General features: G+C 36.8%; 2 protein-coding genes across 2 annotated transcripts; one reads left to right on the top strand and one right to left on the bottom strand.

Moving 5' to 3' along the window:
• Positions 1-357: 357 nt before the first annotated feature.
• On the top strand, positions 358-14,239 carry LOC129258776 (exosome complex component MTR3-like). The gene is made up of 7 exons (XM_054897044.2): positions 358-696; positions 4,780-4,837; positions 5,115-5,368; positions 6,100-6,160; positions 6,531-6,616; positions 7,692-7,862; positions 8,243-14,239. The coding sequence occupies exons 1-7, from the start codon at positions 607-609 to the stop codon at positions 8,372-8,374; spliced, it is 852 nt and encodes a 283-aa protein (XP_054753019.1). The 5' UTR covers positions 358-606; the 3' UTR covers positions 8,375-14,239.
• On the bottom strand, positions 10,236-25,539 carry LOC129258671 (arylsulfatase B-like). The gene is made up of 6 exons (XM_054896939.2): positions 23,878-25,539; positions 21,741-21,940; positions 20,647-20,854; positions 19,980-20,241; positions 19,306-19,457; positions 10,236-18,824 (listed from the first exon to the last, which is right to left on the bottom strand). Exons 1-6 carry the CDS (start codon positions 24,050-24,052, stop codon positions 18,556-18,558), a joined length of 1,266 nt encoding a protein of 421 aa, XP_054752914.1. The 5' UTR covers positions 24,053-25,539; the 3' UTR covers positions 10,236-18,555.
• Positions 25,540-26,985: the final 1,446 nt, after the last annotated feature.

Below are 26,985 nucleotides of genomic sequence, written 5' to 3'. Positions count from 1 at the left end.
TAATGTCAGTAGAATCTAGATTTTCTTACAAATGATATATATTTTCACATATTCAATTTTTCTCTCCAAACTGTTCATTAGCATATTAATAACTCTCAAAGCTTTTAAGGACTTTTAGATGACTGCAATGCACTTACAATCAAAATGGCATTTTTTTCATTTTTGAATGAAGATGGGGAGAAAGAATATAAAAAGCGGAAGAAGAAGAGGAGGGAGAGGAAGAAGAAGAAGATGCTTCAGTTTTGATGAATTAAATAAGCATGCATGCATACAGTGCCCTTGATTCTGGACAAACGGCAATACAGTTGCAATTTTTCGCCAGGCCTAAAACTTAGGACCAAAGTGTTGTTCCGGGTCACAAATTTTCGATAAAGACCTCCCATGTTCTCTGTCATTTGACGGGCATATTTAATACATTTACTTTGTTTTTGAATCCTCCGCACATCGCTCATATTATGAGCGAAATGCTTTTGGTGTTTTCCCTATTATTTTGCTCAGCTAACTTTACCATATCACTGCACCCACGATCCTGAAATTTTAAACGAGGTTGACGAAGCTAAGCACTTTTTCCAAATTTAATATAAATTTGAGACATAACTGTTAAAAATGCCGACTGACACCAAGCGCATTCAAGGACCAGATGAATCGCAAAGCACCTTTTTGTATAAGAAACGGACTGATAAACTGCATCAACCGGTAAGTAGAGATCAAGAATCCCTTTCTATTGACTATTCTAACGTCACGGAACCGCTCATCTTCATTAATCATTGGCCGTGACTGCCGGCGTGGGTAACCATCGGAGTCGTGGTGAATTTTCAGTGCAGTTGCAGTTCGCCGCGCCGCAAAACTAATAGGCCTACTAATAGTAAACTTAAAGTAAGGAAACACCCGTTGTTAAACATTTGATAATGATATAATTGAAGAAATTACAGGGAAGCCAATTACAGTCTACAGATTTCAAGCACTCTGCAATTATTCATGGCAATGTCGGACTCGGAATGAAAAAAAAGAGAGCTAGAAATAGAATAGCTAGATTAGAAAGTAAAAAAGGGGCCTAAGCTTTCGATCCTAGCAGAATCTTCGTCGGAGGCAAAATGACAAACATATAAAGTGGAACAACCATAATATAGACCACAAACAAGCTACAGCAACACTAGAAACAAGGAGACAAAAGGCCGGGGCATTAGTGAGTAGAGAAGACCAATCGGGTTAGTGAAGGGGATGAAAGAAAAGGAGTAGGCAGACACAAAGGGAAGTTAGTGTAAGTAAGGCCAGTAAAAGACCTCAAGCCAGGAGGGATTAAAATAATGAGGCAGGCAACATCAAACAGGATCTGGAACAAAACAGTGATAATGGGATGAAAAACAAGAGAATTAGTGAGAGGTGGGTCAAACAGGTTACAAAGAAAGGCTTAATAAACTGGTGCATAAGAGTGGGGGAAAAAAAAGAAAAAGAATGGGGAACAACTGATAATGTGCAAAAGACATATAAGTATATATGATAAAGCATTAAACAAACTAAGAGAAGAAGGTAAGTGTAAATATGTATCTATAAGTGATATGTATATAAATATATCCAAAAAAGAAATGTATATGAAAAAATATATAAATACACATATGGTGTAACTGATATTGTAATCCGCTAGGTGTGACGGGAAAAAAACATAAGACTATATAGTAGGAAAAAAAACAAACAAAAAAACCTGTATATGTGAAAAAGAGGAAGCAAATTGCCTAAAAAGGTAAAAGCAAATATAGAAGAGAGGGGGTGTATTATGAAGAAACCATAGTATACATGTAAATAAGCAAATGTGGTAAATCTAAAAGAGGTGAGTGGAGAAAAAACAAATATATATATATATATATATAATAATTATTATTATATCGCCTGAATAAGGAAGGAAAAATTGGAGCTGAGCTTGTATGAGATATGGGAGGAAAGTAGAGTAAGAAACTATAATGTAACTATTCAAAAGAGCTGAGGGGAAAAATTATATGTATATATAAATTGAAAGTGGATAGGAAAGAAAAATCAGTCGTTCCCCTCTTGGATGTTCAGGCCATGAGGTTGGGTGGTGCGAAGTCGTTTCATCCAGAGCTTCTCCCTGCTAGTACGGACTGAGTCAGGACGGGTACCTAAAGATTCGATGCCCTGTAGCATCATGTCAGTGATGGAGTGGTTGGGGAGGTTAAAATGGCGGCCAACTGGAGTGTCCAGCTTTGCTGTGTTGACGGTGGATCTGTGCCCATAGAATCGTTTCTTGAGTGTGGTCTTGGTTTCCCCTATGTATTGTACCCTACAAACTCTGCAAGTGATGAGATATACAACATTAGTGGTAGTGCATGTGATGTTGCCCTTGATTTGGTGAGACAGGCTGGTAGAGTTGCTGGTGAAAGTATCGCCCTCGTGAAGGTGTATTTCACATATGATGCACCTGTTGCTGGTGCATTTGAAGGTGCCATGCTGTATGGGAGAAGAATGGTTAGTGAGGGAGGGCACTTCAGCACGAACAATGAGGTCCCTGAGATTCGGTGGGCGTCGGTATGCTAGAAGGGGAGTATCGGGAACGGCCTGTTGGAGACGATCAGAAGTGTGTAAAATGTGGTGGAATAGCTAGATGATAGATCTAACTCTAAGTTGATCATGAATTTGATGAAATGAATAATTTTTTTAATTTTGGTAGCCAAGTCTTATAAAGTCCAAGGCCAAGTAGACCAAAAAGCTTCAGTCTCTGTATTTGGTTGTTCTGCTGAACTGCGTGGCTTCTCACCAATACATAGACTGAAGTCAATGGAGGCCTGTACGTAAAGCTGTAACTTTTACTTTAGCAGTAACGTTAGATCTAACAAGTAACATTCGGCAAAAAACCGATTTTCAGATCGTTTTTGTACATAAAATATCCCATTTACAAAGAAGAAATTTTACATCCAACTTGACAAAGAAATATATAACATTAAGAAATGTAATACTTCAGACCGCAGTTACCGCTAATTCCCTTCAATTGATAAAAACATAGTCATCCTCGATCCTTTCGTTGGTCATCGTAAATTGCCATCTTGAATGACGTCATCATCCTTACAGACGTCTTTACCAGTCGCCATATATCATGATTTATGCCGCTGCATAACGCTTCTCGGAATTTGTCGCTCCCATATCGAAAAGTCTAATCGGATAGCTTTGATAAAAGACTATCTCAACGAACGTTTTCCCTCTCCGGCAAAAAATTTGTAAAAATAAGGAATAAATCATCAGCAACATATATTTTCTATCTTTTATTTCATATTTCGTAGTATCGAAAGAAAGATTAGAGTCTAACGAAAATAGTGCGCAATCGTTCAAGATAATGTAATATCATTTAGACCTCAAGAAAATAAAAATATAGACAAAACAATATAGGCCCGAATTGGGAGAAATGATTACACATGAGAGCTCGCACTTACGTACTTCCGTTGGTGAATGGGGATGATAGTAAAATGTCAGAAATTGTTGAATAAATCCCCAGAAACAACAGTTATTCCTGTCTAAGCCCAAGGCAGGAGCACTATGATATTTCTACATGTATGATAGACCTAGATCTATTTGTCTTTTCATCAAGGAGCCTAGACACTGGCCCTAAAGACCTGTGTGTCGAACGTGGTAAACAATGATGGAGTTTCCTAAAAAATCCACCACATTAATTTTGGAAAAACGCGGAATAAATCAGGTTTTGAAGCCTTTAGTAGGACCACAAAATTTAGAAAGCTCTGAATTTGTAAAAAAAAAAAACACAAAAATAATCTTCAAGTCCTAAAACATGATAAAAATTACTTAAAAGTTACAAATGTTCCCTATAACTTCTGAAAAAGTAGCAAAATAGATCAAGTTTATGTGCCAAAAATACATATGGTACCTCACTGTACACTCCTTACTGTAGGTTAGTGGCCAAAAATAGTCTTTATGCTGCCCTGGGATTGTGTTCTCTTCCTGGAGGAGACGTGGAAACATCACATAGATAGACCATCAACTCGGCTGCCAGAAAATGTGAAGATACCACTAATATTCTTATTGCGTATAAAGGCTTCACTTCAGAAAAAAAAGAAAAAAAGAAATTACAAGGTTTCTTACCAGACTGATCGCTTAATTGCAGCTACAAAAATGCTTCCACACTTTATAACACAGAGGCATGACCTTTGACTCGTTTTGCGATGATGTAGGGACGATGAACTTGGTGTGGAGGCAGTGTTTGTAACACAACAAATTATTATTAAACAAATAATTATTATTTGCATACGATTCACATTTTAGAATTATCAATTTTTACATAATTACTTACAACTGAAATGTGAATTGTATACAGATAATTATTTGTTGTACGGATTCAACCTGGGGGACTTGTTATAAATGTAAGATATATATGTGCGGCGGTTGAGACCCCCATTTTCAATCTAATTTTTAATCGATTCGGAGACCGCTGATTTGTTCATTGGGCAGAAACATCATGCCCGATTTCATGCATATTCATGCAATGCTCCGAAACACTGAATTTGTGCTGTTCCAGAGCATTGCATTTTTAGAAATCGTTGATCCTAGAGCAGTTACAGAGACCCCCATTTTAACACAGAACTTGAGTTCCAGAGCCCCCTAATGGGCCCTATTTTCATTTTTGGTGCGGCACATAGGTATCATGTTATAATTTGAGCCCCCCCCCCCCCCCTCCGGGGAGTACAATCTTGTACTTTCTAGCTAGAAATTGGCATTTGATACCTTCATGTTTCTTGTTAATTTTTCAATTACCTGTAGCTTCTAGAGGAAGGAAAGCGACAAGATGGAAGATCACCTGAAGAAATCAGACCAATATGTAAGTATTTGTTTTTTATGATGTTTGTATTTAAGCTTGGAAATTTTCAGAATATCCAATCAGTGAAAGCATGGTTGATATTAATTGTCTTATGGTCAGAAGAATATAGACCATACCTCTCCTATTATTATTAGAAACTGACATCATCACATAGTTAATTCTGATTATCTTGTATTTTCCTACTTCTTGTAATGTTTTCTTAAGGTCATATACACTATTGTGTAAACACTTACTATGTCTTCCCACCTACCATTTTTCCCTCATCTTTGATTTTCAGTTCTCAAAGCTGGGGTTGTTAGTCAAGCGAAAGGATCATGTTATATTGAAATGAAGAACACCAAGGTCATATGTGCAGTGTATGGACCAAGAGAGGTGCCAAGGAGAGATGGGTTTGTCATCAATGGTCAGCTTCGATGTGAGTTTAAATTTGCTACCTTTGCCAGTGAAGTGAGGCAAGGCCATTTAACTACATCCACAGAGAAGGACCTGGCATTACAGGTGCAGCAAGCCTTAGAACCAGCCGTTTGCTTGGTAAGCTACTTTCAGTCAATGACAAGAGTGTGATTGTGTCAATGTCTTTCAGCTTACGTTGTATATGGGTAATACATGTAACAGTACCATTAACATGTGCAGGAAGTATATAGGCATAGGAGATGTATGTGACCGCTATATGTAGTATGTTTAGGTATACTTTGTATAATAATATTCAGACAGCATTTGTCATCTACTTTGGAAAATTTGCCAATTTTGATTGTTCACTCTGTGTTCAGTGAGCATCACAAGGAGTAGCTTCCAACTTGTGAATTTTGTAATGACCATTTAACTGGTCTTCTGAGGAGTCAAAATATAGTCATTAGGGGTCTTTTTTTTAAATGCCCTAATTGTGTCGAGTGACATTTTTTATACTTTTATAGTGAACTAGAAGTATGCATAAGAATATAATAAAGAACATTTTCAATGTTTTTATGTTTTGGAAACTTCCCTAAAGTACAAATTATCATTCAAATTCATTACTAGATTGTATCAATGTTAATGCTTTAAAACAATTTTTTTTGAGGATATGAAATCAAAATATGATGTAAGCTTGATAAATTTGAGATTGCACCTGAAAATGTAAATTAATCAAGAGCCCATTCAAAATGAGATATATGCATCATATGTATTGGTAAAGGACGAATTATGATGTGCAACTGGAAGGAAGAAGGTAGATGAGAGAGTAGTAATTCTTTGCATTTTTTTGTAATTTTTCTTTGGGTTTACAGCACAAGATTCCCAAGTCCCAAGTTGATATTTTCATCACAGTACTAGAAAACGATGGCAGTGGTAAGTTAAACTTTGTTGCCTTAAACCTGTATCACAAGATATCATTTTAGATTTACATTATTAATCTTATAATGTTATTCAAATTGGACATAAAAAGAGCAATAACTCCACTTTGAGAATATATTCACATGATAGCCACTGGACGCCACCAGACATTTTCTGTCATAGGCAGTACAGACATCCCAACAAGATGTACTGTACTGTATGCCATTAAACTATTATGCTGTTATAATTATATTATATTGCTTGAACTTGGGCTGAATGAATGATATAATGACTTTCATAATAAATTGTAATAACCAAATAAAACACACCGAAACACACATCCATAGCAATGATAAACTCTATTTTGTTATTCCAATCCATGCAGTTCTTTCAGCAGCCATTACTTGTGCATCCATTGCTGTTGCTAATGCTGGTATTGAGATGTATGACCTTGTAATTGGGAGTTCAGTGGTAAGTCTGTATTACATCATTAGAGTTTTCCATGAAGCAAATAATCAATGATTTTCATTGACTTATTTTTGCCTATCCAATCAGATGCAAGGGCTTAGAAGCTTATAACTCTTATCAGTGAAAATTGCTGACTAGTAGGTCAAAGGTCTTGGAGGTCATTATTTGCATGAGTTATCTTGATATCATAAAGTGTTTGATGCATCAACCTCAAAATTGCCCCATGTATGCATATGTGAGCACAGATGATCAAGTCTCCGTAACACAATCATATGGTTTGCTATCGATCACTAAAATTCAGGATCATGATAAATAGATATTGTATAGCGCATATCACATTACCTCTGTGCTTCCAAAGGACTTGAATGTTATTACCGCAGCTTTAGCCTGGCAGACTTCAGTATCGCACAAACATTTCAAGGAATTAATTCCAGCCAAGTACTCATTTACCTTTTGAATGGAGCACAATATGCATCAATTTCTTGCAGCAGGAAACTGGCTTGGATTTGATTCACATATCCTCTGTTTCAAAGTTCTGACCATGAGCAAAACAGAATTGTTATTTCATAAATCTTGATTATACCAGCCGAAGAATATTTCTCGGGAAAATGGTCACAGAGGTTATTAAAAACATGAAAATTGTTAATTCTTGTGACAACTAAAGAATTGTCTGATGGATCAAATTCAAGATGTAGAAATATAAGCATATAGAAGTGATCATAATCTGATCTCATGGGGGGTGTCACATGGTCAAAAGGCATAGATAAATCAGAATAAAGTTTGCTTCTTGAAAAGAAAATGAGAGTGGAAACTTCATTAGATTATTGTATTGTTTGACAATTTTAGAAGTTTATAGCGCAATATAATTCAAATCTGGCAATAGCATAGACATATTGCACAAATGAGAATACATCTAAATTGAAAAGTCTGATTCACTGCAAATCTTTATGCCATGGGACTCAGATTATTATCATTGTAAACTCCTCTTGTAAAAAGGAATAATTCTTTGAGTCTAAAACTTTGAAATTACAATATTTCATTTAACTTAATTCCTTCTATGATGTGGTCATTATTTCAGAGACAGTCAGGAGAAAGACTTCTGCTTGATCCAACGGCATTTGATGAAGCTGCAGATTCCATGGCTACAGATGACCCACAAGCTATCATCACTGTCGGATTCCTACCTTCTATCAATCAAGTCTCATGTCTGGTTCAGAAAGGACAGCTCCAGAGTGAAGAATCCATCAAGGTAAGTCATTGAGGGTTTCTACCTTCTATCAATCAAGACTCTTCTCTGGTTCAGGAAGGACAGGTCTAGTTTGGAGACCCCTTCAAGGTTAGTCATATAGGGTTTCTACCTTTGGAGACTTTAGAGGGAAGTTATTAACTGTTTGTACTGTCTATCATTCCAGACTCCTCTGGTTCAGAAAGAAATGTCCTAAAATGGAGACCTCTTTAAAGAGATTTAAATTTATTTCAATTGACTATATTTTTACACAGTATTCCATAGTAATTACAGTTACAATGAATTTGACAATCAATAGCATTTTAACTCACTGGAATTAGATACCTCTTTATTGTAACAATTATGTGACTAATGTTTATATTTTTGTTATTTTCCTTTTATAGGCATTGCAGCAGTGTATAGAAACATGTCAGCGTATCTACCCGGTTGTGTACGAGTGCTTGAAGAAATCTGTCAAGAAACTCAAGACATCAGTAGGGTCACCTTCCCCTGTGGATGGATTTCCTGTGTCATGACGTTGATAGATCCAGTGATCAGTGGACCCTAACAAAAACAGACTCTTTTGCACAACTGAGTGATGTTGGTGATTTCAGCTTAGCTGACCCCTGAGAGTAGGCTGTAAGGAACAGAATCAAGACATTTAAAGGCATACATGTATTGCCACAGTCACAATGAATAGCATCAGCTTTAGACCCAAACTGCTCTTACAGTTCCTGGTTCCCCACCCAGAATGCAACATTTTATTCAGGTAATCTTATACCTAATATAATTGTGCCATGTTTGTGAAAACATTATTACCACAGATGTGCTGGTAAGGTACAAAATGATTACAGATTGACTCCAGGGGGCTGTTTCATAAAGATGTTCATAAAGATGTTGAGAGCGACTTCAAGAATGACTGGTGATCCTTTCTTATGCGCTAAACTATCTCCAATGAATATACCATTTACCACAAGAAAGGATCGCCAGTCGTTCTTAAAGTCACTCTTAACTTACGAACAGCTTTATGAAACACCCAACAGATGTCCCTATTTTCCAAATAAAGGGCAAATGGCCGTCGTGATTTCTACCCAATTCCACAGTATATTTTACATCATTTGTAACATATTGAGGTTTACAGTGTATCAAGACTGGTTTACATCACAGGAGCTCATTGGAGGATGCCCACTGTGCAATTGACCTTGAAGGAAAATCACATTTTAAAATCACTTGTATCCTATCAATTTGGTCCGATTGCTACTTGGTCCAACCATCATTTCGCCTGGTATTCACTTGGGCAAATTGTTGTGTGGTCTAATTTCCACTTGTTTACTTTCTTTTTGCACTTTACCATATGAATATTTGGTTCATGGGCAGTTCATCTAATCATACAATGATGTTATACCAAGTGGATATTAGATGCAATTGTTATGAACTCCTAATTAATCTACAGTAATTAGTCAATAAGGCACATAGATAGCACACGTCTTATAATCTTGGTATATGATTCCAAAGCTAGTTTATTCCGCATTGCGCCTGCACAGCTACAATAATAAGAAACAGTGAGTCATGGTATGACATCATGTATGACATCATTATCAATATATAACATCTCTTCCTCCTTAGATTAAACATACCTTTTATGAACATCCCACATTCCAATTTAATTTGTAACTGTACCAGTAAAATATTAAACTGGTCTTAGAACTATATTTTAAAAAGATTGACAATTTCTTTTGATATCCGTTTCCAGATTCATATTTCAACCTTGAGAAACTTTTGATCGTTATTAAACGCAATTAAATTATATTTGTCGGTCAGGAACTGAAATTAGAATTAAAACTAATAAATTCAATGATAAAATTTGTTCACTGAACTAGACAAATTAAATCAAGAATTTTGACAAGGTCCAAAAAGTGAGAGTTAATAATCCAAGACAAGATTTTATAATCATTATTGTTGTGTCAAAAATTAAGAAAATTCATAATAGTTTGGTTTTCTACGCTCTCGTCTAGGATAATACTTTATACTGTCATCATGGTCAACTTCATGATTGTCTTCATGATCTGCGCGAATGTCTGGCGGATCTTCGTTGACATCGCAATAGTCATTGGCGTTATCAGGGATGATATCGTCTTCGTATGTCGGGCCGGTGTCTTTGTTCGAGGTCTATTCCTTTTCAGTACCGAGCCATTGGCATTGACATTTACGACATAAAATACTGGACCGTTACATTCTAGTACTTTTCTGTGTAGCCATTGATTCCCTTGCCCGTAATTTCTCTCAAGGACTTCTTCACCTATCTTAAATTCGCGAAGTTTGCGAGAAGTGTGAGCGGTCTTCTGTGAGAAATGCTTCTTTTCAACAGTTGCGTTCACATCAGGCAGAACAGCTGTGATTCATGAGCAATTCTGCCGGTGTTTGCATTGTGGTAGCTTGTGGAGTTGTACGGTAACTCACAACAAGAACCTTGATAATCTCGTCTGAAGGGGTCCACTCATTTTTCTGAGGGCTCTTTTAACGGTTTGCACTGCTCTTTCCTTAAGACCATTAGTAGCTGGGTGATATGGTGTACCTTTTATCAATTATGTGATTGATTGCATTCATTTTCATGAACAAAATGAATTCTTCACTAGTGGAACAGGGCCCATTATCCAAAACCAGTGTTTGAGGAAGACCTTGTGCCAAAAAGACTTCCCTCAATTTGTTTATTGTCACTTCACTCGTCAATTTATTCATAATGTGAACATCTATCCATTTTGAATATGCATCTACTATTACTAGCAACATCTTCCCTTCTACTGGATCTGGGTAATTGACAAGAATTGCAACCAAGGTTTATTTGGATATTCCCAATGATGGGATGGAGCTTTCGACGGCTGTCGCTTGTGTGATTGACATTCGGAGGATCTGGAATGGTTGATTCAAGTGGTAATCTACTGAGTGCATCAGAGTTTGAATTTCTCTCTCCCGCTTTTAACCTTATTTGATATGCCGCAAGTGTAATCGCCCACTCGCGTGGAGAAGCCATCTGTGGAATGACTTTCCTCTCTCCAAAGAGACCAAGTAGCGGCTTTTGATCGTAATTATTTCAAATTTACAGCCATACAGATATTGGTGAAACCATTCACACCAAATACAATCGCTAATCCTTATCGAATTGCGAATATCTGCGTTCTGCCATATTCAGTGTTTGTGACGCGAAACCGATGGGTTTTACGGTCCCATCCGAAAACCTACGTGCGAGTACGGCTCTGACACCGTACAGACTAGCGTCGCAAGCTAGTATCAGTTGCTCTTTAGGATTATAATGGGCTAGCACCCTAGTTCAATTTAGCAACTTTGTGGCTCTTCAGAAGCCTGTTTTTGCTCCTTGCCCCACTGCCATTTTGCGTCTTTCCTCAACAACCGATGAAGAGGTTCTAGATTCGATGCAAGGTTAGGTAAGAGTTTACCATAATGATTCAGCAAGTCCAGGAACGACAGGAGTTCCTTTACGCTCTTTGGTTCAGGCCCATTTGTGATGGCTTGCACCTTGTCCCCCGTGGGATGAATACCCTTTGCAGTGATAGTGTGTCCGAGGTAATCAACCTCGTCCTTGAGAAACACACATTTCTCTTTCTTAAGTCTCAGTCCAGCTTTCAGAAGGGCATCCAGGACTATTTTTAGGTTTTTCATGTGGGCATCTGTTGACTCTCCTGTGATGAGAAGATCATCTAGGTAGACAGCCACACCTGGAATACCGGCCAGCAATGACTCCATCATCCGCTGAAACCCAGGGCGCCGTTAAACCTTCAAAAGGCTGTCTCTTATATCGAAATAACCCTCAATGCGTGTTGATTGTGAGGAGCTCCCTGGATTTCTCAGACAGGATTGTTGGTAGGCATGAGAAAGATCCAGCTTTGTAAATTTCTTTCCATTTGCAAGCCTTGCAAATAGCTCTTCTACTCTTGGGATCGGATAGGTATCCGATCGAGCTGCTATGTTAATCGTTTTATAATCCCCATAAATGCGAATGGATCCATCTCCCTTGACGACTGGGACCACTGGAGCTGCCCAGTTTGAATACTGAACAGGTTCAATTATGTCTTCTGCGAGAAGGCAATCCAACTCTTGATCCAGATGACTTTGAAATGAAAATGGAACTGGACGGGCCTTCAAAACCTTAGGCGATGCCTCGGGGGTCAATATCCTAATCCACTTCTACACCTTTGAACTTTCCAAGGTCTCGTGTGAACAGCCCCGCATAATCTGAAACACTCTTTCTACATCATTGACCTTGACCAAGTTTACATGTATCTCCCTCCATTTCATGCAGCCAATCTCATCCCATGAGATTCGGCCCTCTATCTCTTGCAACTATCAAAGGCAAACGTTCCTCCTTGTTGCCCTTGGATACATGGACTTCAATTTGTCTGATAATTTCGACTAAGTGTTTGGTGTATTTACTATTAAGCCACGTTTTGGATCAGCTTAGGCCTCTCTTTGTCACTCCACTGAGATAGCCAGGTTTTCTCATTGATGAGCATTACTGCCGAGCCCGTGTCCACTTGGAAGTTTATAGGCTTCCCTTTCACTATCAGCAGAGTCATAATTGGAGGAGGTTTCGGACCTTTTGAAACTTTCGTGTTGATACAACTCGTAGCCGGTTTTGTTTTCATCATCTTTTGTTTCGAGCTGAAGAGTGAGGTTTGTTGGATGTGGTCAGTTTTCCTTGCTGCTTGAAAACTTTTCTCTGCTCCTTCCTCTCTCCTTTGGCGCTGCATACCATGGCAAAATTTCCTTTTTTCTTGCAGTGGAAACACTCTCCATCTTTTGCTGGACAGGCTTCTCCTTTATGATGCCCCTTACTGCAGCTACCGCATGAGGAATGTTTCTAGGAAATAGGGCGGTGACGACTTACTATGACTAACCCCATGAGCGATTTTGTTCACCATCTTGCCTTTGTTCTGATCATTGAGGTTGGCTGTATTTTTATCAGCCAATTCCATTGCCAATGCAATATCTTTAGCTTTTTTTTATGTTAGAGTTGGTTCAGCCAATAACCTCCTTTGTTTTCTATCATCTGCCACTCTGCACACAATCCAATCTCTCAACATTCCTCCAAAATAGTATCAAACTTACATTCATTAGCCAATCGTCGCAGCTCAGCAATGTAAGTTGACAGCGAATCATCTGATTTTCTTGACCTACTATTAATTTGAATTGCTGGACGATCACCGATGGCTTTGGCTCTCAATGATCAGTCATTGATTTCACAAGTTCCTTGAACTCAATTTTACCTGGTTTTCCTTGGTGCTGCCAAACTTGATATGAACTTGTAGGTTGAGGCTCCACAAACATTAAATAAAATGGATCTTTTCCTCCTCTCTTCAATGATGCTTAGCATCATTGATGATGCTATTGGCGTCGAAGTAGTGTCCCATACGCTCAATGTACTCGGACCAACTCCCTTCGTCTTCCCGAAATTCACCAATTGTTCCAAAAGTAGTCCTCCTCAGGTACTCGAACTTTCCCAAAGTGAAGAACAAACACAAAACTCAATCCTCATCGTCAGATTTGTTGTTATCCTGATTATTCTACAGTAATTAGTAAATAAGGCACATAAATAGCACACATCTGATAATCTTGGTATATGATTCCAAAGCAAGTTTATTCCGCATTGCCCCTGCGCAGCTACAATAGTAAGAACAGTGAGTCATGGTATGACATCATGTATGACATCATTACCAATATATAACAACAATGAATACAGCCTAACTGGAAATTAGGTAAAATGATGAATGAACGAAGTGGCAATTAGACCAGATGATTAGTATCAAACTGGTTATAGATGAACTAGGATAAATCCATGTCAGATCGGACCAAACGGAAAGTAGGCGAAGTGGGTGTAGACCAAGTGGCAAATTACCTTAAAAATAGGTCAAAAGTGCACCTCGTATATAATTGCTGTAAACATGAAGTTGAGTTAAAAGATACAATTTTCAGAAGAAAGAACTTGTGATGATGGAAACTGCCATGGTAAGCTGGTAACAGGGCTTAGCCACTACTCGCTGTTAGAACAGTTTCGGAACTGAAGTGGCTTCCCTGGGTAAAATATGACATTATTATTACATATTTCTACTATCGGAGTTAATTTATCCTGTTAGTTACCAAGCCTTATGAGACAGGTCTCAAGATATTTTTTTCAAGCATGGATCTTAGTAGAAAAAGTATTATCTCAACAAATAATTTGAAAACTATCAGCTTTAACAAAACATCTAGACTTTCCCTGAAACAGACTGTTCATCAAATAGAATTCCTGGCCTTATATATTTAAAAGATAATTATCATTAATTCTATTGTACAACTGCAACAAACCTTTATTTGATTTTTGTTTAAATAAAGCAACAATTTTGGTATATTTTGCATATATACAATCAAACATTTTTGTAATGATTGAAAAATAAGGAACAAGAGAGGAAGAAATAAAAAAGGAGAGTGAGAAGGAGAGTAACCTAAACAAACACAAAAATTGCTTTCCTTTTATAAAAATACTAACTTTTGAACAAAATTAGTTATAGCAAAATAATGTAGACTAACTTTTGAATGAAAGATATATTGATTTGTCAAGTTGTGCATATAAAGTGAATACACACCAAAGGCACTCCCATATACAGATTTTTTTGGATAAAATTTAATTTGTTCATTTTTTCACAATTTTTTAACACAAAAAAATTGAGTTGAAATTATGCATATCTCAGAAAGTGTACCCTCACATGAAGTATGAGCTGTAGAGGTTATAACCACAGCTGGTTTGAGTGAGCAAACTTCATAAACAAAGAGGAATAACATTGTTTAAACAAGAAATGAACCTTGATACTTTGTAAGAGTGACAATTTTCTTTTAATGCATGCTCACTCATGTATGATATATTTTAAAGCAGAAGTTAGCCATTAAGTTTAGAAATGTATCTTGCAGATTAATTTGATCAAAATCATTTCTATAATTGGTTATGGTATTTTGAAAAGGGGAGGACACTTATCTGTGCACAAGTTTAGGGGGTATGTATATTGAAAGTGGAGAGGAGAAGAAATGTAGGGGAGGGAGAGAGAAGAATAAATGTCTAAAGGAGTGGCGGGAAGGGGAGGGGGTGCAAAGTAAAGAAAAAGAGGGGCAAAGGAGAGAAGAGAAGGTAGAAACGTTGTGGTGTAGTGGTTCTGACTCTTGCCTTGTAATCAGAAGATCGTGTATTTGCTTTCCCCTGCAGCCTAGTGTCAGTGGCAAGGTGTCAATACCCCCTTTGTCACTCTCTTTTAGAGAAACACAAAAAGATGATGGCCATGAAAATAAGCAAGAATGACCAGCAAGCATCTTGAAAAGAAATCAATCAATGTATAATAAGGTAGAAATGCTTGTGATTTTTGGAAAAATGTTATCTGGATATAGTTAATTTATGTAACTTCTGATCATTAAAGGGAAAGTTCACCCTGACTAAAAATAGCAGAAAAAATCATTAAAAATAGAGCCAAAGTTTTGACGAAAATCCATCAAAGAATTAAAGGGGAATCCAACCCAAATAAAAACTTGTTTTTATAAGAAGAAGAAAAATGAGACAAGTTGATACGTGAAAGTTTGAACAATATTGGACAAACAACAAGAAAGTTATGATTTTTTTAAAGTTGTAAATATTGGTAATCACTATACCCATGGAGACTTCAAATTGGCCGCATATGGGATGTCATAGTGATGTAAGGCAGGGACTACTCTTCCATGTACTCCAATACATATTGTGGCTAAAATGTCATTTTCAAAAAAAGTTTTATTTCAAATTATATTTTTCTTTCATATGAGAACATAAAATATATACTACCTGGATTATATTTAGATTACTGCCCCAGGGGAATGGGTACTTAGCAGAAAACCACAAATCCCTGATAATAAAGTACATGGCCTATGGGAAAGGTGTCCTTGCCCCTTGTCATATAATTTACTTACCCAGTTGCCAATTTGAAATCTACATACTATAGTGATCGCAATTTAAAAACAGCTTTAACTTTCTTATTCCTTGTCCGATTTCTTTCAGACTTTCGCCATTCTGTTTAATTTATTTTTCTCCTTCCCAACACAACATTTTATGGCAAAGGCTGGATTCCCCTTTAAAGAGTTATTAGAATTCTAATTACCGGTATTTGATTTGTGACGTCATATGTGAGCAGCATTCCTACATAGCGAATGGTAAAAAATCAATGAAATGTCATTTTCTCAGAAAATTGAAAATGGTTTTTACTGTACCTTTCGTATATCAATAGACAAATCACTTCACACCCAAACATGAATATAAAACAAAAATAAGTCATCAGGAACCACTGGAAAAATGAAGTTCATGCGTTTTATTTTACATTTTTTATAACTCATAACATATGGGGCAGCTGCTCGTTTATGACGTAACAAATCCAGAACTTAAAATTCTAATAACTTTCTTAATTTTTAATGGATTTTCCTCCAACCTTCACCATTGTTCTTTTATTATTCTTTATGCTATTTTTACCACAAACTTTTCTTCAGGGTGAACTTCCCCTTTAATCTTGATTTTATGGGGGATATGGTAGCATTATTGTGCCCCTGGAGCAAAATATTTTTTTTTAAACCCTGTAGGTTTCACTTCAGGCTCAGCTAGGTCATGTATTTTCCTTTGGTTACAACATAAAGCCCCGCACTTAGCAGTCACATCGGCGCGAACACTAAAAAAAAAATGGCAAAAAAAACCCAATTGCTTATTTTCATGTATATTGAAACTAGCAATAGTATTTGCTACGTTTTTTATTTTTTTTATTCTACAGTACACAATAGTTCTGGTTTTTAGCAATGCCCATACGTACAGAGTGAGAGGTTTTGGCGATGATGAAGTTGTGATTTTCTGAAAACAAAAGCATTGCAAATGAATCAGAATTACGTTTGCTCAGAGATGCAGACAGGAAATGAGACAGATTTGTAAAATAGACAAATGACAAAGCATTTTGGCCATCGCGTATTGACAGAATATAATTTGTTTGCAACATTTCTCACTAATAAATAGGAAATATTTCTCTCAATGAAAATAACTGTTGTGACATGATAAAAAACAGTGTAAAAAGGCTCTCTAGAGGAGCTCATTTTTATATGGCTGTACATATTTCTGAGTGAATCATGATTAGAATAACGAATTGTAGATTTCAAAATAACAATTGTGGGTGTAATACACATTTTCACGAATTATGTATTTATTATTAAAACAAACACATTGTAATGTTTGAATTAATCTAGGCCTATCGCTCATACGTCCTAAACCCTATCATGTTGGTTATACTTATAACTTATCATACCATTCATACTTTGCCACATGTCACAATCTGTTTTCAATTATTTTCAATAGTTGTCTAAAAAACAAGAGAATGGAAAACTGTTGTAAGTAAACAAATGATGCATTATTAAATCTGATTACCATGAGTACATAATGTTGCCCAATTAAAGTCGTTTTTAGCACAAAAATGTGAGAAGGAATATACAATTGTAACGAAGATGTATAATTGCCCCGTCAAATAAATAAATGAAACAAACTCGAGATATCCAAGAAAATTATTTCATTTCACTAACAACAATTGTAAATATTGGCAGAAATTTCTCTTCATGAATGAACATGTCAACAAACCTAATTTGAATAAGATTATAATAGTGATGATAATATACCCGGGCGTGGGGCACTTCCATTGAAAAGTGGATATCATGGTCGTCCAAAATGATGAAACAAAAGAAAACAAAACAAACAAACGCACGCATAAAAAAGGTTATCTATTTTAAGATACAGCATGTTACGTGAAGGGTGTCAAAAACAGTAAATTGCTGAAAAAGGGTATACCTTTCGTGTGGTAAAAGACGTGATTGGGGTGTGATTTGAAAGGGTATAAAACTAGAATATATATATTTCGAAAAAGGGAAGAGGTCTGAACCTTTTGCACCAACGAAAGTTTTAAGGGCGAGATTTACCCAGAGCCAATTTACATATGGTGTATCCCTATTCCCGATGCACCTTGCAAGTGGGTGACGTTTTGTACCCAATAAATACTTGATAATGGCGTAGTCACTTTTACCATACGGTGGCCGTACAGCGAGTTGAAAAAAGACCGTTTTAACTTTTTTGTACCACCTATATATACATATGGCTGGTTTTAATATAAACGTTTTTTGTTTTACTCGCCGTCGAGTGTGGGGGAAATATTACTGCAACATTAGGGTGGGTTTTCACACGACTATACTTGTTAAGAGGTGCGTTTCCAGATTTGTTTAGCATGTTTTCTTGAAATCCCATGGACACGAATGATATCCACTGGTCAATGGAAGTGGTCCCGAGAATATTCCTCAACAATTTTCATGAAATCAGATAAGTATTTTTCTTTTTTTAATAATAATTTTAGGCCTAAACTCTCACTAATCATCGGCCCAAGGGGAGGCCCGATTACGGAGGTTATTTTCTTTCCTGAGTCTGTGAATCATCTACATTCAAAGCAAGTGAATAAACGCAGTGCATATACGTGCTTTTCATCTTGTGTCAATGTACAAGACTCCCCCAAAGCCTAAAATGTCTGAAAAGCCACTACTTGCTTTTTCGAAGTAGTAATTAATACACTCACGGTGAATGTAGAATGAATCTTGCCTGAATAAATACTCACGAAAATAGTTTAACACCTTTATGGAATCGTCATTGAATCCAGTCACTAAATGAATTGTTATGAAGAGCCGGGTTTGCTCTTCTATCTGGACCAGGATATACTATAGGAACGGATTCCCGTAGATATGACCCAAGCCGTCTTAAAAGGAAATAAGTTATATCTCTCCTTTCTGACGATAAATCATTCGTTTCGTTCGGATCTTCGGATAGGTCGAAGAGCCATAACCGTTTTTCTGGTGTATCTGTGGAATGGATGGTCTGTTCCCCTGATTCTGGTGGTGGTACCCAGCTTTTGTTGCCTGTCAATATGCAAAATATAAAAACAAAGGAACTGCAAGGTCTATAGTTAATAAAAAGAAACACAGAATATTCTCAGACACTCATCGTTGTAGAATGCGACCGCCCTATCTATTTTCAAGTAGTGAAAAAGAAAAGAGAATAACGGTAGAATTGAGAATGGAAAAGGAAAGAAAGGAGAAGACTGTAAGAAAGCGATGTATACTATAAGACGTGTAAATCAATGTTACCCCTGTTAAAAAAAAATTATCAACTTTAGGTTATCTTGCCCCTACCCCATGTAAAAAAAAATCCCGTCACCACCCCTACCCCAACCAGGGGCAGATACATGGGGCAAAAGAGCTTCCCAACCTTTTTTTTTTTTTTTTTTTTTTTTGCTTGCGGCTTGGCAGAAAATTCACACCCTAGACCCTACGGGTCAATACTGCATCCGGCCCCTGCCCAAACACCAAAATTATTTGAGGATTGTCACCATTTACTAACCGATTTGAGACGTGATAAGTTTCCACTTTTCATATCGAATAGCTGCTGGGAAGTTAAGTGAAAACCAATAAGGTATCTCACTGAAGACAGGTGAATACGTGTCGATGTTGTGTAATATCTCTTTCCGTGGCCAATTCTCCCGGTTCCGTATCCTGAAAAGGCCACATAGAAACATGTGAGGACATAATTTTGTTTCTAGATGGATCATTTCATCATGGAAAAATGACTGAAACTCCTTAAAAGTGAAATTGTGCTGTACAATGAAAATAATAAAATGTATCCCGAGATAAGATCAATGGAATAAACCGTAAATCAATTCTGGAAACAGAATATATCTTTATGCATGTGCGGAAACTAAGCAAGCGAGGAGAATATCAAAATTGCGATACAGTTATATTCGGAATAGTTTTACTTTTTTTTCTTGAATGCATGTTGAAGTAAAATTCGATCTAATTTGAAGAATACTAGTATGACGATGTTGAAACAATACAACAGTCCTCAGTCATGTCAGTGGGCGTGTTCCTGCGGAGGGGGGGGGGGGCATGTATCTAGTTCACAAAAAGGCGAAATGATTAAAACCGTTAAAGTTGTTTAGAAAAAATGGTATAAAGCAGATAAAGCCACAAGCCATTTTAAATGACATGTTTAATAGGACATAAATATAGTTAACTTACTTCTTTTTGCTTATCAAATGTTTCCATAGATTGTGTCCATCGAGGTTTGTACCCCTTAGGCGCCCTCTTGCCACACCCTTGACAAGAGTAGGAAACCAGTCGGTTACATGAAATAAATTATTATTGACTGTTCCTCGAACGTGTTTTGGTAGTAAAGGACTGGCGATGAAACCTACAGACTTGATGCCACCCTCCCATAGTGATCTTTTCATACCACGTAAGGGCCAGTTGTTGCCTCCATAGTTGAAATTTGCCCCATTGTCTGTCAAAATGAAAATGTGAGATGGGTTTTTCATAAAATTGATTTTTACGAAAGTTTTACACATAATGACATATCACAATTATTTTCTAATACATTATCATCATGATCGAATATCTTTAGTAACTGTGCTAAAATCTATATACACTTTATCATTTATGAGGCAGGGTAATTGTTATTCCTGAAATTAAAGTTTGGTGCACTGTTTACTATCCAAGTGTAAAAACGCAAACATTATACCATTGTGCACCTTAAGGAATCAGATGTGAGCACATGTGAAGGATTTGATTTAACACTTACACTGAAAAACCTTTTATGAATTTAGGACTTTGCTGTATCCTTTCTGTATCCATCACTTTTTATATTTGCTTAATATCTGATGAAGTGGTCAATATGACTATTAATTACCTGAAGAAAATATGATAATGGTATTGTTCCACAAGCCAGTTTTCTTCAATGTCCTGGTAATATTACCGACTGCTTCATCCATGCATTTCACCATACCGGCATAGATTCGTCTCTTCTCATCGGCTATGTAGTTAAAGTCTTCCGTATACCAAGATGGAACCTCGAGAGGATAGTGCACAGCTTGAAAGGAGTGGTACAAAAACAGCGGCTATAATACAAGTGAATGTTTAAAACATTATTAATAATAGAAATTTAAAAAATCAGAATGTTCATAGTTTTTTACGACGAATATCTTTCGTGCAAAAGTGTCAAAGGCCAATCTTGTAAACCAATTTTTTTGCCTTAAAATAGCAAATAGTTTGAGTAACAGCATAATTTTAATTAACTAATCAATCAATTAATTGATTGATTAATTAAATAATTAATTAATAATGATTCATTTATTAAAAATTCAGTATTTTCTTTTCATTGGTTAATGATTGATTGCTTTATTTGTTTATTTATGTATTTACTCCTTTAAATCATTTTTATCCATTAATCTTATCTATCTATCTATTTATCTATTTATCTATCTATCTATCCTATCTAATCTATCTATCTATCTATCTACCTACCTACCTACCTATCTATCTATCTATCTATCAATCTCTTCTACCCCTCCTTCCTCTCTCTTTCTCCCCCCTCTCTTCACTGCAAGGGCGGAAATCTTCTCCAAAGGTAGGGGGACCAGGGGCTGGAAAATTTGACTAGCAAAAAAAAAAAACCTTATCACCCCAAAGGTAAGGTAATTTCGAATCAACCAAAATAAATTTGACAAGCCCCCCCCCCAAAAAAAAAGAAGCTTATCACCAAAAAAGTAAGGTCGTCTCGTCCAAAATATATGTTTTATTTAGATTTTGAATAATGTATTTCTTTCCATCATATAAGACCAAAAATAGTAAGGGGACATTTGATATTGTGTACCCCTACTATTTCGGGTGGGGGGGGGGCGTCCCCTTGTCCCCCCTGGGATTTTCGCCCATGCTTCACTGTATTGGTGTAACACAGATATCACATCATTTTTGTTGTTTAGATTTAACCTTTTTTTCACTGACCTTCGACTTATTGTGGTGACGGATAATATTTTGTGATTTCTGAGTGAAAAGATGGGTTGAGTACACTCCTTGATAGTCTTGGGCTACCTGTTCCAAATTATCCCTCAAATCATATCCGGTCCAGTTCTTAGAGCTTTCCAATCCCGGATGTCCACCGTAGTGCTTATGTGTATAAAATCCCCCGCTACCCGTCAGCATACCTGTATTATAACGAATGATTACGTCAATTTTGGAACTGGTCCACGAGCCTATTACGAAGAATTTGTGATGGGATGCAGAATTCGATCGTCACAAGTCATGTCCGAACTTTGCGAGTTTGGCGTTTTAGATTGAAACAAAAACCAACTGTCTACTTATAGTTAATAATTCCAACTGCCTATCAAAGGGGGGGGGGTGATATCGATATGTTCGTGTCTGGTTTTTTTTGGCCACTATTCTATTTGTGTTTTTAATCGTACCATAATGTAGTAATCAAGGGAGTCGGCTTTGACAGGTCAATGGCCTTTCTGACTCCCTACATCCGCTACATTTTCTTTTCATTTCTTTTATGTTTCTACCATTTTCTTATTGCTTATACTGTGATTTAAATTCTTTTACTCCTTTGTTGTTGTATACTTGTACATATATTTGTATGTTTTTAAAGGATGGCAAATAAATGAATTGAATTGAATTGAACTTGGGAGCATGTGGCTACCATTTTTCGGCAACTTGCATCCTTTGAAATCGTTCGCGTACCGTTGAGTCCGTAGGTTTTTCTTCTTCATATTCTATCACTTCGCCAAGCATTGAGTGAGGAAGTGTCTCATATGTATCGAGAAAAATTTTGTTAAAATTCCCCCTTTTCAACATTTCTTGTGTTTCCAATATTAGTTTTCTTAAAGGTATTGTTTAACTTTGTGAGCAGCCGATTTAAAAAATTCTCAAACCAAGATGAAACATGTGTACAAGTGCATGTATTAGAACTAATAAACCCTGAAAACAACCATTATTGAGAATGAAAAGCTAAAACTACAAGGCAAACCCCGATTTTGTAAAAAGGCGTCTACAAGACGCCTAAATAGTACACATAAGTGTATGGGATGAAATTAAGATGGTGTTTTCGGTCACTTTTTATTTCAATTTTTGAAGCACTAAATAATTATTTTCGAACGCAATTTTTTCTGGGCTTCATTTTTGTAACATATCACACACACAGGTGACAAGTGTGACCTTCTAGCTCAGATTTTTTTAAAGTCAAACCAATGTTAACCAATCACTTTAATTCGCATAAGGGGCGACGCCGACGATGATTCCGAACAAGGACGCCCCGGGGGGGGGGGGCAGTCAACATGTATTGCTGTACACATGCGTGACCAAATTATTTCCAAACACCCCCTGAACGAGTTATTTTTTGTCTGTGTGCAAAATAACCCCCATAACAAGTTTTTCGCGGGCTTTATTAACACATTTTGGCCCCTAAACAAGTTGTCGCCAGAATATGATCCCGGGGAAAAAGCTTGGAAAAAAACATACCCTAAACACGTTTGGCTAGTCTTGAAAAAAAAAGCTTTTGAAAAAAAAATACCCTAAGTACGTTTGCCCCCGCCCCGCGATTGACCATTGCATGACCAGTCTTTCAAAACCACAATTTTTCTTGAAAATCGGTGTTATTGATACCCTTAACGAATGCCCTCGTCCAAAACTGAAAAAAAAAACCTTTAAACGCGTTTTTTTTTTGGTCACGCATGTGTACTGCAATATATTTGACTGGCCCCCGGGGAAGGACGCAAGTCTGGCAAGTCTCGGAAGTATATAATGCCTTTATGAACACAATTATATATCACTATGTCACGGGCGTGCGAAAATTTGCTAATGATTATCATAATGATAAGAAACCAACGGAATTCGCATATATATGATATAAGTATAGTCAGCTATAGTGGGAGGTTTAGAAGTGTCGAAGTCGCACAAAGTTTGAAATTTTTGTTAATAAATATTTTGTAAAAATAAATGCGAAAAATAATTATTGGCGGGACCCTCGAACTCTTGAACAAGTTACATGCACTTGCATAAATATCCTTTGTGTGTAGAATTCTGTACTTTGTTATATTCTTTACCAAATATTTCTGCTTCCCTGACCGTCTAGCTATTTACTAACCAAAAAAGGAATCGAATCCTCGGTTTGTGGGCCAGCAATCCTTGTTGTAGTAGCCTAAGTGCCACTTGCCCACAGCGTGAGTGGCGTAGCCAGCCTTCCTGAGCTGGTTGGCTATGGTCGGGTCAGTTATGGGATGGCAGAGTGGTTGGCCAACCCAGATTATACTATGCTGCATCCCTGTATGAATCTGTTGGTGAAATTATAAAAAAGCAACAATTATTAATTATTTACCACTTCATTTGACGATATAGCAAGTGACGTTCCAAGCTTTGTTGACATACTTCATTAACGGCCGATGGTCACGGGGTCACGCCGTATGATTAGGTATCTCATTACATTGAGACAAATTATATTAAGCAGTTTATTTAAAAAAAAAAACCTTATTCGTTTGTAAACGTGTGTATTGGTTAATAAAATCAAACAAACCAAAACTAAACACTACTTTTACGAACAGATAACAAGATGCTTCATTTTTCATCCTTTTAAAGAAGAGTTGAAAATAATATAGAACATCGTCATTTTTGAATTATGAAATGAAGATAGAAACATTTTTGGAATGAAAAATCAATGTTATTTGACATGGTTACTTGAGTATTATATGACGATCCAGAAATTGACAATCATTGTCTCATGCAAAATATCAGATAATTATGACATAAGCTTTGTTTTTACGGTGAGGGAACTTCCAGTACATATATTTTGCGCTCAAACTTTCATATTGTCTCCCAAGTCTTTCAAGATCTTATAAACTTGTTCGGATCATATTAAAAATGTGTTTACTAGAAGAAAATTTACGAGGATCCACGAACCCGCAAAATCACTGCCGGACAACATAGTGTGGGGGGGGGGGGGGGCTGGCGTAAATGTCCTCCCTCAAAAAACAGCACGATCAATAAAAAAAAAAGGAGACAGCGAAAGGGTGTGTTTTTTTAATAGTATGTCAAAATCTATCCAAAAATTATATGTATGTATTATTAAGGTTAAAACTTTTCTCACTCGCTTCACCCGCTCGCATCTTTTTAAAGAACTTTTACTCCATCCGCAATATCAGGCTCATTACGCCTTTGATGTCTTTGATATATTTTGACAAAATAACCAATCACAGAAAATTGATTATCCAAAATCCAGGAAAGATCTTTTACAAAAATACTAGTAAATTATACAGGAGTATGGTTACTGGTTAAGAATGAAAAGATAATACAGAATGGTTGTGTTCTATCGACTCTATACAGTACGTCCTTTGCGAGTACCATTCTAATTTCGAGATGGGTGGCCGAAGCCGTGGAATCGGGTGGGGCGGGGGGGGGGTGGAGCTACAGCCCGCCACACTTTTTTCAGTAACCATAAAAACGTGAAAACAACCATCAAAATATGATTTTATGTAAGTTCAGTCCCCTTTCAAAGTCGTTCCATGGTCCCTGAAGTGCACATGCCCTCCATAAAACAGGTTATAAACATGATAAAGGCATTGAAAAGTTGCAGTTTTATCAGCTCGAGCATAACTAAATGATATTATAGGTAAAGTGAATTGATAAGGGACGACGCCGGAGGAAGGAGATAGGTGAAAAGAAGATGGATGAGAAAGGAAAGGCGAGCAGGTGAAAAGAGAAAGTCAATGGCGAAAAAAGTGAACGATGCCTTTTCTCGTACATGGCAAAGTACTAAAGCTTAAACAGTTTTCTGTTATTATGTACTATACATGCAGTAAAAAACATTATACAACGCTGTTTACTATATGAACCTTACAGTAATTGTTTAAACAGTTTAAACAAGTGTTTAAATCTTAAGCAACAAAGTTTAATTTTCAATATCTAATCTTTAATAAATTAAACATGATTGTTTAAACGGTTAAACAAATACTGTAAGGTTCATATAGTAAACAGCGTTGTATAAAATCTTAAACAGCGTTTTTACAGTGTATAAAAGCAATTTAGAAGCTTATTACAGCCAAAGTGTCTTCAATCTTTCATTATAAACACATTAATTAGCAATGTTTGGGGAGTTGGATCCCTGGATGAATCTCATCCACAAAATTATGGCAATGTTATATATACTGTTGAGACAGGAATTCAGAAAAAAAAGTAAAATCAGATGAAACAGGCTAGGTCATAATCACTCGGAGACGCAGCTGCAACATCATCATCAGCTCATCGCGGTTACGAAAATTGTCAAAGTTTGGCTCTATATTCGTAACGGCATTATGTCAAAGTACTAAATGATACATAACTAGTATGAATAAATACAACAACATCAATTAAGCCAAAAATAAGTATTAAAAAAACTTAGCTGATATCTTCCACTCAACAATTGACTCCGGGTAGGCGAACAAACCGGTTGCACATAGTAATTCTCAAGTCGGATCCCACGTGATGATATCCGATTAATGTTACTTGTTTTCATAGCCGGGTTGTGGTAACCGACGTCGTTATACCCGAGATCATCGGCCAGCAGGAAGATGATATTCGGTGGAGGTCGATTACGACGATCGCCTCGTCGTTGGTGGTCAAGCTTGGTCACGGTAATTGTCGGAGAGGACGACATCCGCCAAAGCAGCAACACGGAAGCGGTGATGATGCAGGCCACAAGCAGACAGGCCATGCATAAGTTCGTCATCGTACTCCATGTCGGTTTCACTTTGATACCAGCCATAAATGATAACAGTCATTTGCAGCACGTTCAGCAAGGCAATTTTTACTCAATGTCAGGTATGCTTCTGGACATTTAATCTTCATCACCGCTCTCGTCGTCGCTGTGGTTGCTTAGTTGATCGCTTCGTTTTCCAGATGAGCATGAAGTGCCCATCAATGTCCGTTCTGCAATGAACACCACTTGTTGGTCTTTTCCTGTAAGAGCGTTGTAAAACAATTCATAATTGTAGTATCAATCACTGAAAAAACCCTCATTTATATTTATGCAGGTTTATTATTCATTGACATCTTGCTCATTTGTAAGATTTGTAATTGAGAACAATCATCAATAACAAACACATGCGATAATAAACGGGATGATTATGCATAATCTTTAATCACAGACCTTACGTTCCAGGTTATCACATGTCATGCCTGTTGCAAATGGGCAGGTAGTATAAATGCAAATTACAAATTTTTC

Source organism: Lytechinus pictus, chromosome 1 (genome assembly GCF_037042905.1).
Source record: "Lytechinus pictus isolate F3 Inbred chromosome 1, Lp3.0, whole genome shotgun sequence".
In the NCBI taxonomy this organism is placed as follows: Eukaryota; Metazoa; Echinodermata; class Echinoidea; order Temnopleuroida; family Toxopneustidae; genus Lytechinus; species Lytechinus pictus.
The sequence above is the reverse complement of the archived record's forward strand: the minus strand, read 5'-3'. Positions and strand labels throughout refer to the sequence as shown.

Coding starts and splice junctions, on each gene's coding strand:
- LOC129258671 (XM_054896939.2), bottom strand. CDS start 24,052: ATGCAGCATAGTATAATCTGGGTTGGCCAACCACTCTGCCATCCCATA. Junction 21,941..23,877: donor AGGATTCGATTCCTTTTTTG/GTTAGTAAATAG, acceptor GTTATAATACAG/GTATGCTGACGGGTAGCGGG. Junction 19,458..19,979: donor CATTTGATAAGCAAAAAGAA/GTAAGTTAACTA, acceptor TGGCCTTTTCAG/GATACGGAACCGGGAGAATT.
- LOC129258776 (XM_054897044.2), top strand. CDS start 607: ATGCCGACTGACACCAAGCGCATTCAAGGACCAGATGAATCGCAAAGC. Junction 5,369..6,099: donor TAGAACCAGCCGTTTGCTTG/GTAAGCTACTTT, acceptor TTGGGTTTACAG/CACAAGATTCCCAAGTCCCA. Junction 6,617..7,691: donor TTGTAATTGGGAGTTCAGTG/GTAAGTCTGTAT, acceptor TCATTATTTCAG/AGACAGTCAGGAGAAAGACT.